The sequence below is a fragment of the Clarias gariepinus genome, chromosome 21, assembly GCF_024256425.1.
Source record: "Clarias gariepinus isolate MV-2021 ecotype Netherlands chromosome 21, CGAR_prim_01v2, whole genome shotgun sequence".
NCBI lineage: Eukaryota > Metazoa > Chordata > Actinopteri > Siluriformes > Clariidae > Clarias > Clarias gariepinus.
This window is the reverse complement of record NC_071120.1, coordinates 12958067-12971022: the sequence shown is the minus strand read 5'-3', so window position 1 is coordinate 12971022 and position 12956 is coordinate 12958067. Positions and strand designations below refer to the sequence as shown.

The following is a 12956-nucleotide window of genomic DNA, read 5'->3' as shown; positions in this document are numbered from 1 at the left end:
GAATAAAGAATAAAGATCAGCGGGACAAAATGGAGCAGATTATAAAACAGTACTTTGCAACTATGATAAACACAAACATTTAAAGATAAATAAATAAATGAATATTTTTTAAATCAATACTTGTAAATGAGCAGAGCATGTCTTACAATAGTTTAAAAGCAGCAAAATACTCCAAACATCAGAAACGCAAATATAAAAATGAATTTAAGACTATAAAAGGTAAATAAGTGTTATAAAATCAATGAGATTTGATTGAACCAAGAAAATGTAAAAAAATTCTTTGCCTCCAGTGGAATTGATCATGTGACTAATATCTTAAGGGTGACTTCTTTAGATTACTGTGCATACAGCAGTTTTCAAGTTTATATTAAAATAATCAAGAACTTAATTGCATTTTTTCCTGGTCTCCCCCCCCCCATAATCATAATGTTAACCATTAGCCAGATAATAATTTACTGGCATAGCGTCACACTACAGCAGCATTTTTATAAATAAAAAAAAAAAAAAAAAAGATTTTGCACCTAAGAGTTTACACATTTCACATATCCAACCCAGTTCATTTTAACACACCTACATTTCATCACATTATGCTGCTCATCCCAACCCTAGTATACAAAATAAATACGCAGACTAAACTCTCGTCCACACACTGCAGGGTAAGATTAATGAAATGCAACCTCAGCAAAGTTTAGCAGATAATATAATGTTTCACCTTTTTTGGCATAGCCCAGGTCCACATCTTTAAAATGCACCACCACAACGTCTGAGGCCTTGAAGATGATGCTCTCAACTATGTCCTCACGTCGAGGGCCTACGCTCGGCTCTGGGCTCATCCTGTGGGCTGCATCCAGAACCAGATCGCACTGCGTGCGCGCACACACACACACACACACGTTAGTCAGAATGACTAATTTAAAGTAATGTAATAGTGGATATAAATTTTTAAGCTTTTGGGATTTCATTGAACTATCTTTCTGTACCTCTGGACCGTAGGTTTTGAAGACGCCTTCATAGATTGCCCCATTTTTCACTTTCAGTTCACACTTGGCTCCCTAAAAAAACAAGTTAAATAGTAATATCATCTTAAATGCTTCTTTGTCTTTTGTACAAAAGTAACAGAGAGAAAACAAAATGAACTTTCTAAAAATCTGTGAGATAAGCACCTCACTGTGAACACGTTACATCTGTACACTATAAAAAACAAATGACCTTCTACTAGACCACAAGTGTGCTACAGAGTAATAATGCTGGGGTTTAAACCTTAAAAAAATAAAGAATTATTCCTTTTATTATTATTTAGAAGGGGGAAAAAAGGTGCGCCCTTTAACTTACCACCACAGAAGTTAAGACGTGGACCATCCTCATATTTGCATAAACTCCACTGAAGGCCACCTAAATACAGAACACAGTGATCAGTGTTACAGCCGGCGCTAGCATGCATAGACTCCATTTCATCTGAATGAGTCTGACTCTGTGCATACATGGTGGCAAGCTTTAAAAAGAAAACTGAACTTACTGGTGTGGAGTGTGTTTTGGCGCTGTTGCGTCCCCTGCAGAAAACCAACAAAAAACTAATTAAGTTCGAAGTAAAACTTAAAGATATTAATTAATAAATAATGATGGATGTCAGGATACTGCAAATTTCATTTTCATTTATTACAAAGTTATAAAAACAGAAAATGTCTTTCATAACTCTGAGACTTCACTACTATAAGCTCTTAGACCACCGTCAATGAGGAGGCTAGTGTATCACATCGAAAGGTAAACATTCCACTCCGTCCCGAAAGCAATAGGCACATGCTGAGACTTTGAGTCTTTTTAGATATTTTATAGCACAATATCTGCATTAAAATGCTTAGCAACAACACCTTTCCCCGATAAAAAAAATTAATTAAAAAAAACACTAATATTTCATTTAATCACCTTTAGCTTTGATAAGAGAACACCATGAGGTGGCCAGGTCATGTGTAAGACCGATTCCTCATGCTCTGAGAACCACTCTCTCATTATTTGAGTCCAGGGATAGTCTGTGCCATCAGGGAAGAAAAACCCCACTGATGTGATGACCTGATCATTCACTAGATTCTGATTTTATTTTCACATAACATTGTTGAGCCCAAACCTGAGCATCTGAAGCGACCCCAGATCATCACACTGCCTCCAGAGGCTTGTAAGGTGGCCGCTATGCATGATGGGTGCATCGCTTCATGTGCCTACTTTCTTACCCTGACACACCAAACACTATAGGGTCAGTCTGGACTCATAAGACCACAAGACATTTTTCCATTGCTCCAAAGTCCAATCTTTATGCTCCCTATCAAATTCAAGCCTTATTTCTGATTAATCTCTCTAGTGATTTTTTCCCTTATGGCAACACATCTGCTTAGTCCTGATCCTGTGGGTTCATCACATTGTGTGTGTGGAAATTATCTTAATGTCTCTATTAAACATAGCTCTGGTTTTTGGATGTTGATTTTTTTACCATGCAACTTCATCAAGTCTTTAAGTGATCATCAGTCATTATATTTTTCCTACCAGATTTCCTCCACAAAGTTCAGCACTCTCCTTCCACGTTTGATAATGAACTGAAGTATTCTTAAACCAGATCCAGTCAATTCAAAGCTCTTACTAAGTAGATTATTAAGGAGACATTTTCTTTGCTTTTTCTTCAGCCCAATAACTTGACCATTCTGAAATAGTGACATTTTGGGAGGAAGGGGCGGGGGTTGGGGCAGTGTACATTAGTGCAGGAAAATTGTAATGCTGCACAGCATACAAAAGACATGGAGATAGAGAAAGCTGATGGAGAAGTACAGAGAAGGTAACAGGGAGTTGCATTGTGTCTTTGTAGATTTAGAGAAAGCGCATGACAGGGTGCTGAGAAAGGAGCTGTGTGATATGAGGAAGTCTGGAATGGCAGAGAAGTATGTTAGTGCCAGGGGTAGCTCAGTGGTTAAGGCATTGGACTACGGTTCAGAAGATCCCAGGTTCAAACCCCACAACCACCAAGTTGCCACTGTTGGGCCCTTGAGCAAGGCCCTTAACCCCTTAACCCTCAACTGCTCAGATGTATAATAAGTTAAAAAAAAATTTAAGTCACTCTGGATAAGAGTGTCTGCCAAATGCCTAAATGTAAATGTTAGAGTGGTGCAGGACATGTATGAGAGCTGTAAGACAGTGGTGAGATGTGCTGTAGGTGTGACAGAAGAATTTGAGATGGAGGTAGGTCTGCATCAAGGATCAGCTCTAAGCCCCTTCATGTTTGCTATGGTGACGGACAGGATGACAGCTAAGGTTAGACAGGAGTCTCCATGAACAATGATGTTTGCAGATGACATTGTGCTTTGTAGCGAGAGCAGGGAACAGGTGGAGGAGAAATCTAGAGAGATGGGAGGTATGCTCTGGAAAGAAGAGGAATGAAGGTTAGACATAACAAGACAGAATACATGTGTGTATATGAGAGGAACCTAAGTGGAACAGTAAGGCTACAGGGAGTAGAGGTAAAGAGGGTGCAGGACTTTAAGTACTTAGTGTCAACGGTCCAGAGCAACAGAGAGTGCAGAAAGGAGGTGAAGGGGCGGGTACAGGCAGGTTGGAACGGGTGGAGAAAAGAGTCAGGTGTGTTATGTGACAAAAGAGTATCAGAGAGAGTAAAAGGAAAAGTGTTCAAGACAGTGGTGAGACCAGCGATGCTCTACGGCTTAGAGACAGTAGCATTGAAGAAAAGACAGGAGGCAGAGTTGGAGGTAGCAGAGATGAAGATGTTGAGGTTCTCTTTGGGAATGACAAGGATGGATAGGAGCAAGAATGTGTTTATCAGTGGGACAACCCATGTTAGATATTTATGAGATATTCAGAGAAGAGATTGTGAGCATATTGGTAGAAGGATGCTGAGGTTGGAACTACCAGGCAGGAGGTCTAGAGGAAGACCAAATAGGAGATTTATAAATGCAGTGAGAGAGGACATGAAGTTAGTTGCAGTGAGAGAAGAGGAAGCAGAGGATAGGGTTAGGTGGAGGCAGATGATTCGCTGTGGTGACCCGTAAAAAATAACAGCTGAAAGACAAAGAAGAAGACAGCATACAAAAGACATTTTCCACTATTGTGGGCTTCTAACATAATGGCAACAGTTTCGGGAAGAACAACATATGGGTGTGATAAACAAACATCCACAAAACTGCTCACAAAGCAGTAGACTGCTGGCTAAGTGGGAGTTTATGTTTCAGTGCCTCTGTGTTTGTGAACACGTGAAAGAAGGCGAGAGAAATAATTTGCAGTAGCACTCCGACACCCTTCATAAAGTCCTACTGACGCACAACACTCTGCATTGTGACACAAATAAGGCAGACGTATAGACCAGTCTTGCAACAGCATTTTGTATCTGCAAAGTGGTTGTGAGATCAAATCCCTTCCAAGTCCCTTGGAATACAAGCCTCAGGCAGATGAGCTGAAGATTAATGTTTCTGCTCCTATCTGCTGTTGATTTTATACAGTGATTGGTTAAAGTCCTGCACGGAATTTTGAGTCAGAGCGAGAGCAGTCAAAACAAACAAAAAGGGAAAAAGATGAATGAGACGTGAATACTGGCAAGCAGTGATTAATCAGATCAGTGAACATGTTGCGGTCAAACCACTTGAAATCAGTTCAGTATAAAGCGAAAGAGAACATAATCCCAGTGTTATCTGGTTTCTCCTGCGCCAGAACAGAGACCTGTTGAAAGCAAAAGCACCTACAACACTGCGTGGACTTCACGCTTAACAGATAAACTCTCTAGTATTTTAAACAACATGGTGCAAATTGCATTTCTGTTGGTGTTACCGTCCATTTCTTGCTGCGTTTTATTTCACTGTGCCATGAAACAACACACACGCCTGGATAAAGGTGCACTCACAGCGAAACAGCACAGAAGAAACACACAGCACAGATCCAGCCATTATAAGAAACAAAAATAAGACGTTTCTGTGCATGTTGTGGGTGACAAAGATAAGGGAAAGAGATTACAGTAAATCACACGAACTGGTAAATCAAGAAAATTCGATTATTAGTCAATCTGAAGAAAGTGATTATGTCGCTGCTATGCTGCATCTCAATGTTCATCGCCAATGACACAGACTTTTGCACTGGAAGGTTAATTTTTTTAGCAGGCTGAGCTAAGTGCTGTCAAATGGCTGTGATTTAATTATATATTAGTTAACGTAGGTCCTTCTGAAACTGGAAGGCAATTTACTGATTTTCACAAAAACCAAAAAACATCTAAATCGACTCAACAGTCAGTACGTTTACATGCAGGGTTATGCCGAGCTATAGTTATTTTTTTGTAACAGGTGTAAATGGCTCAACTAGGCCATTTAACTGGACTACTGCTCTTGTCCTGGTATACAAGCACAACAGGGGAATTGATTTATTGGCCCAAGCATGTCAGACTCTGCTACAATAAGCAACGATATCCCTTTTAGCTTGTTAGTACTGTATTCCCTTTTGAACCGTTGCATCACCAAACAAAACAAACAGATAAACAAGTCAGCTAGCGGCAAACTTGTAGCATGTCGAGAGGTGAAAACAGACATCTTTAAAGCTCTGTACATTTCACGTGAATGACTTTTTGCACAAAAACGGAGTCTAAAATCAGTCTCCGATTGAGGTATACAGACAAAAGTAGCTCGACTTCTATCTGCATTAAATCTGGGTGTACTAGTGCGACTAAGTAGCACACACTGAAGTTCGATTTAGACAATTTCAGTCGGACAAATGTCTACAGTTATTTTCAAAAATACAGTTTTAGTCAAACTAACATCAATAATTACAATGTCAGGAAAAAAAAATATTACATTATATTATATTATATTATATTATATTATATTATATTATATTATATTATATTTTTGCAACAAGTAAGGAATTAGGAAGCTTTCCACCACTAACTGACAAACCATGTCACAAATTTAACAAAGTCTGATTTTATCTAAAAAAAAGTACACAAAAAAACACTTTACTGAAATCACACTCGAGGACAACTCGCTGACTGTAACCGAAGGTTAAGCTACTTTTGTTTAAATTTCTCATTAAATGTCTTCGAGGCCTGTGCTTTCATTCAGTATGTTGATATTTTCTTTTAAAACAGGAAGTCAGAGTTACAGGGTGACAAAATATTTGACTTGATTTCCACAACAGCTACAGGCATGAGATACATCCCAGCCAACCCAACAGAACATTCACAAATATAAAGAGCAATACTGTCAAAGTCTAGGTGCTGTGTGATCTTTGAGTTATTCCATACACTCGAGCTAAAGAAAACTGTCAGCAGCATGGCAGTAATTGAAAGCGGTGAGATCGCCACCAAGTGGCATCTGAGCAGCAGGTAACAGGAGATTACTGACTCTTACTGATTGAGAAGCCGTGACCGTGTATAAAGACAGAACAGTGATCAAAAACAGTCAGTTAGCACTGTTTGACTACCGTTAAAAAAACAGTGCCAACTTGCATAAACTTCATCCTCCTAAAAAAACTTAACAAAGAAGATTTTCTCTCAGCAAATAAGCGACTAAAAAAGTATACATTATACGGCAAACGTGTTAACGTTTAACGTGGCACTGATAACTCCTGTCTTCTGTTAACAACCTACTGAGACACTGGCACAAGGGCAGGGCGGTCGGTTACAGGATTGACTCCAACAACCATGCGACAGATTCAATGGAAAGAAATTTGATTTTCCTGGAAATTATGTCTATAAAATGGCAATGTCTTAAACACTTTGTTGGGAATTTTATTTTTCTTTTTTTTGATTAATCTACTGAAAGATGCTGTTTAAGAAGTGCTGCAAATATTTCTTGCTGCCAATTTTGTTCTATAAAATAAAAAAAGAACTGTAAAATATCTGCAGAAACCCGTCAAATGTCACAAAGGATGGATTTTTAAGAAAAAAAAACTCTGAAAACTCACATTTACCTTCATGTTTTTGTTTTCTGATAAATATAGACTTAATAATTACATTTCAAGAAAGCATATATGTTGTTAGTCTTTCAGCTGCACACGTTGAGGGGTCGTTACAGCGGACCATCCGAGGCAACAAAACTTGGCACAGTTTCGGCTGCACACGTTGAGGGGTTGTTACAGCCACTGCATCCAGTCGCTGGAGTTTGGGGTTTGGGTGAGGATCAAACCCTGGCCTTCCGCATGGCAGGCGAGTAACCTACCCACTACTGAGCCCACTACCACTGAGGTGTATAAGGATCCGGTTTAACACAATCATTCGTCTAAAGCTACAAGCTTGCTGTATGTGCACTCCTTAAGTCCAAAACTGAAAAATGCACTCACACACTGCCAAGGTGACACAAACAGTCATTTTAAAATGTTCAAATAAACTTGCATGAATTTTTTTTTAATGGAGCAAACTGAACAGACGTCTGGCTCTGATGGGGGTGTGACCCTGACCTCAGGTGACACGACTGCGTCCTAGTGCAAACCCTTTACGATTCAGTAATCTTGGTGCTATTGTGCGCACGCGCGCGCGCAGACACACTCACACACACAGAGGGAGACGATCATCTAGTGGAGATGGACATAAATCTTTTCATGCAATCTCTTACAGTTAAAAAGGTACCGTGACTTTAACCTGTCCCTAATTAAGACCTGTGTACTCTCACACTGGTGCGTTTATATTCAGAAGACCAAACGTCTGACACACAGCCATATATATATATATATTTTTAAACACATCGTGCATCTTATAAATCCTACATCTTACATTTTATATACATGCTGAATTGAGACTATTTCGTGCATAACAGCGCTGCCCAGTCCAAAAACGTGCTAAGACAAACGTCACGTCTGTAGGGTGTATTTTTACGATCAGCGCCACGGTTGGACCGCCTGACTTTGGCCTCCGGATCGCTCGTCTTGTGATGGTGTGACCGGACGCCGACACGCACCGAAACGCCTACTACAAGGGAAAACTGGCGTGTTAATCCTGCCTACCTGTATTCAGACAAGGCTACGCCTCCTGTCACAGAATTGGCTGGCTCGTTCGTTCTCGCCGGCAGTAAAAACCTCTCAGCCAATCCCAGCTCAGAGGGCGGGGCATGACTGGCCAATCACGTGGCAGAATGCAGACCAGGGCCGCACAAGAGGAAGGACGTGTCGGAAAACGGGTAGTAAAGTAATGCTAATCTGCAAATGACATTACTGCTGTGCATCACAGCTGCAAAATCGAAACAATCGCACCTGAATGCTGGTTGTGATTACTAACATTAGTAAAATAGTAACCATAATTTAGATCTGTTTTTTTTTTTTAGCGAGCTACTCTACTACATGAGGGTGCAGAAGGCTAGTGCTTGCCCTGCTAACTGCACTAAAATCCCCGAGTGTGTCAGTATAGTGTTTATTTAAACGCCTGTGTGTGTGGTTTTGGGCAGTGTAATAACTCAGCAGCCTGCTAGTGTAAGCGTGTTAAAGGTCAGTGCTGTAATGTGGAGAAACTGCGTTAGTCTTACACTGGACTTTAATACATTCATGACTGACAGAGTTCCTGTAAAGTGGAAAATGATAATGTAAATGTTAAATGTGACCAATAACATCATAATGAGCTGTGACTCTACAGAGAAACTAGAGGACACGGCTCAGTGTACCACTCGCACGACTTCACCCTTTCATTTGGCAAACATTCAAATGCATTTTTCCCTACACTTTGACGTCAATTCCAGTCTTTTCCCAAAACCGAAAGAGAGAAGAGCAGAAGCAGAGCCCAGCCTCTCCCTGCACGGCCTAAGCTAAACTCTCCCAAGCTAAGCAGCTAATCACTGAGCTACAGCCCTGCCGCAGACACCAGAAACCTCACCATTACAATGTGTGAGTGTTACACATCTGACAGTCACCCTGCCCACACTTTGAGCTTGTCTCTAATATACCCAGCGCCCACAAACACACAGACACCCAGTTTGGGTTACAGTGAGCTCACCTTGTTAAAGCGTGTCGCCCCGCAGCAGCTCCTGCGCATCCCCCGGCTCCTGAGGCCGCTGCGGCGCCGCTACCGCTACTGCTACCCGGTTTGCTGCGATTACCGCCTGTCTGCTTCATTGACATGATTATCCCATAAACGAGTCCTTGAGCAGACTATTTGAGCAAATGTGTTAGAAAAGATCTCCGTACGTAATGCTTTAACGGTCTAATGAGAGTAGAGCTAGCACGCGACAGCTCGCTGCTGTTGCTAGGTGCTGATTATTCCAGCCTGCTCAGTGCGACTGACGCTAAGGCAGAGACAGCTAGCTCCTTTCCTTCTTGTCTCCTTTTATCAGTGAAACAGATGTATATTATTCATATATATATGTAGACTAGATAAACACTAAAAACGATTTAAGTAATTATTAACAGCTCGCAGTAGATGTCTGCGTGTGAAAGACACAGACCTAAACAGTCTGAAAAGACACGGAAAGCTAGCGGAAGGATATATACACAAAACAGGCGTACGCTTATTTGTTTATCAGTCGTGTTTCGCTTAAAACGTTTTTAATCTAACGTAGGTTTTCTACGCATGCGCTAATTCAACATAAAACACAAGAAGAAGATAACTGTGGCATTTAAATGGAGTGTTTTTCTTTAAAGTTTGCCTAAATGCGGTTTAGAGCGCAGCGCACTATTTACAGGAAGTGAAGTCGCTCACAGCGGAAGCGGGACGGCGGTGCTGCGGCGTGGTGCACGTGAGCCGGTCAGGGTCGGCTCCTCGCTGTGCGTACAGATCTCCACAACCCGCTTAAAGGAGACGCGCTGCGTGCACACACAGCCTTTTAACATAACTAAGAATGGGGGGGAGACATTCTGCAATTTACAGAAGTATAAGAACGGGACTGTACAATCTGTGAGGTCAAAAGTTTGTGGACATCTCACTGTCCCTCTTTACTCTTACGATAAGCTCCATTGTCCATGGAAGACGTTCCACTAAAGTGTAGATCTGTGTGTTAGTGAGATCAGGTGGTTTAGTGGTTAGCATTGTCGCCTTGCACCTTAAGGGTCGGGGTTTAATTCCCAAATCTGCTCACATCGTTTGAATGAGCATGGGAGTGAGTGTGTGTATGTGTGGGCCCTGAGATGGATTGGGACCCCATCCAGGGTATACACACAGCGTGCCCTTAGTCTCCTGGGATAGGCTCCAGGCCACCCGTCACCCTGTACGCAGGATAAACCGGTATAGATGATGAGTGAGTGAGATCAGGCACTGAGGGGCCCTGGGGTACAGTCGGTGTTCCAGGTCATCTCAAAGGTGTTCAGTGGGATTGAGTTCTTATGTTCTTTCACTCCAACCTTGGTACACCATGTCTTCATGCTGTAACAGGTTTTGTTCCAGGAATATTGTAATGCTACAGCAGGTAACATCATCCTCTACAGTTGTTTGCTCAGTTTGGGGCAGGAATACTCTGTCTAGTGTCCACATGCTTGAAGTTTTAAATAATGTTCACATTAAACGTTAAAATGTCATTTAGATTTGGAAACGCCTCTGCATGTCTTTGGACTGTGGAAAGAAACCAGAGGAACAGAGGTTAGTGAATCACTAACTGTTGAGTTTGTGCTCTTAAGTCCTGCCTAATTCAGGCTATTAAAAAATGTCAAAGAAGATAATACAAGCAAAATCCCTGATTGGAATCAAAAATGCATTGCAATTTTTCTTATTGTTTAGAAGATTTTATTTAAATACTTGGCAATTACACTGCCTGACCCGAAAAGTCCCTATTTCAGAAGGGTCAAATTATTTAGGTGCATTAATCAAAGAAAACAATTAAGGAGATTTGAAATTACTAGAGAGGCCTTCAATGCATAATCAAAAGCTGGAAGGATAGTGCTGAACCGTCAAGTTTAGGAAAGAAATGTGGCCATAAATGGAATGGAAATCCCTTCCCTGCACACAGTCTGATGAGAACTTTCTGGGTTGGGACTTAACAGCTGTGTGGCCATAAAAAAAAAAAAAAACACTTGTCAATGAGATTAACCAGAAAAAAGGCTTTTGCCAGGTACAGTATCATAAACATTGGACTTTGGAGCAGTGGTAGGTTGTGTGGTCTGGTGAGTCCAGATTGACTCTATACCAGGGCGAAGGGCGTGTCAGGGTAAGAAAGGAGGCACATGAACCGATGCATTCGTCATGCATAGCGGCCACTGTACAAGCCTCTGGAGGCAGTGTGATGATCTGGGGTTGCTTCAGTTGGTCAAGTCTAGACTCAGTTATGTGGTAATAAAATGAAATCAGCTGATGACCTGAATGTACCGAATGACCAGGGTCATATCAATGGAGTTTTTTTTTTTTACTGATGGCACAGGCATATTCCAGGACATAAATGTGTGTGGGTATGAGAGCATGAGGAATCCTCCTCTCGCATGAACCTGATACCACATTGTGTGCTGTAATCAATGCTAAAGGTTACTGAATGATATCTTGTGCGATTTCCTTTGTCCAGAAAATTTACTATAAAAAATCATGACCTTTAGAAACAGTAAGCCAAATTGGTGAAAAAACAGTCCATAATACTTTCTATATATTGTCTATTTACTATCAAATACTATCAAATACAATATACTATTTGATGTTGTATTTATAAAATACTGTACTATAAATAACAGAAATATTTTTATAACAATTTTAATGGGGAAAATGATGATGATTTCTAGCCAGGATTTCTAACTGAATGTGTAATTTCCTAAAAAGAAAAATCCAATTTACCCTCTTCTCATGCATAACAAATTAGCTGAGACACATGTTCTGCTCACGTGACGGATTCTTCTTCAAAAGCTTTGAAATTCTTCCTCGTCTTCCAAGATTAGTAACACAGGAAACTCATTTACATCAAATACATTTACAGCATTTGGCAGACGCCCTTATCCAGAGTGTCTTACATTTTCATCTCATTATACAGTTGATGTAAAACGTCAACACACCCTGTCAAAATGGCAGGTTTTTGTGATGTAAAAACTTAGACCAGGATAGATAATTTCAGAATTGTGATCTATAACCTGTACATCTCACCTAAAAAAAACAACTAAAATCTATAAGAAGGCAATAAAAAAATTAAACTAAAATCATGCAATCACATCTTGTTAATTAGGATTCAGTACACATCTGCCATCATTTAAAGTGCCTCTGATTAATCCCAAATAAAGTTTATTATGCCATTATTTGTACAGTTTGTTTATTTTACTTATTACATTAATTTTTTCATATTTCTTTTTATTAATATTTATTCCTTATATATAGTTTTTATTTTCTTTTTAAGGTCACCGGCAGTCGTACAAGCATTACACTGCATATCGTACTGTGTATGACTGTGTATGTGACAAATAAAATTTGAATTTGAAGTTTAGCTGTTCTAGTAGGCTTTTCCTGACATTTTCTTAGTTGCATCTTATAGCAGAAGCCATGGTCCGCAGAGAGCTTTCAAAGCATCAGAGGGATCTCATCGTTAAAAAATGAACACAGGTATCATTAAGTGGAGAAAATATGGTTTAACTGACATTACCACGCACTGAGGGAGTGGTGGCTCAGGTGGATAAGGCTCTAGGTTGTTGATTTTGAGGAACCCCGCTGTTGGTGGGTTGCCATACCCCCTACTACCCAGTGCCAATCCCAAGCCCAGGTAGAAAAATGGGAGGGATGCATCGGGAAGGGCATCTGTTGTAAAAACCTGTGCCAAGTTGTGTGTGGCTTGGATGGTTCGCCGTGGACACATGCTGTGGACTTGATGTAAGCAGCCGATAGAAAGTTTAGTAATGTTACCAAGTGTCGAACTAGACGATCCTCCAAAATTGATGAAAAGACGAGAAGAAAACTGGTTCGGGAGGCTGCCAAGAGGCCTAGAGCAACATTTAAAGGAGCTGCAGGAATGTCTGGCAAGTACTGGCTGAGTAGTACATGTGACACAAATCCCCTGTATTCTTCTTATGTCTGGGCTATGAGGCAGGATGAAGAGAAACATCCA

The 12956-nt window shown here is 40.6% G+C and overlaps 1 protein-coding gene across 10 annotated transcripts in view; it reads right to left on the bottom strand.

The window, feature by feature from the left end:
* atxn2 (ataxin 2) overlaps positions 1-9640 on the bottom strand; it is a 31526-nt gene extending 21886 nt beyond the window's left edge. For 9 of the 10 annotated variants that reach the window (XM_053480701.1, XM_053480692.1, XM_053480693.1 and 6 more), the window contains exons 1-5: positions 8954-9640; positions 1517-1550; positions 1333-1392; positions 981-1052; positions 713-863 (exon numbers count right to left, since the gene is read on the bottom strand). In XM_053480701.1, the coding sequence (XP_053336676.1) occupies positions 713-863; positions 981-1052; positions 1333-1392; positions 1517-1550; positions 8954-9078 (442 nt within the window). In that variant the 5' untranslated portion in view covers positions 9079-9640. Of the gene's footprint in view, positions 1-712; positions 864-980; positions 1053-1332; positions 1393-1516; positions 1551-8953 lie in introns of those variants that run through there. The other variant, XM_053480700.1, reaches the window with a different exon arrangement.
* Positions 9641-12956: the final 3316 nt, after the last annotated feature.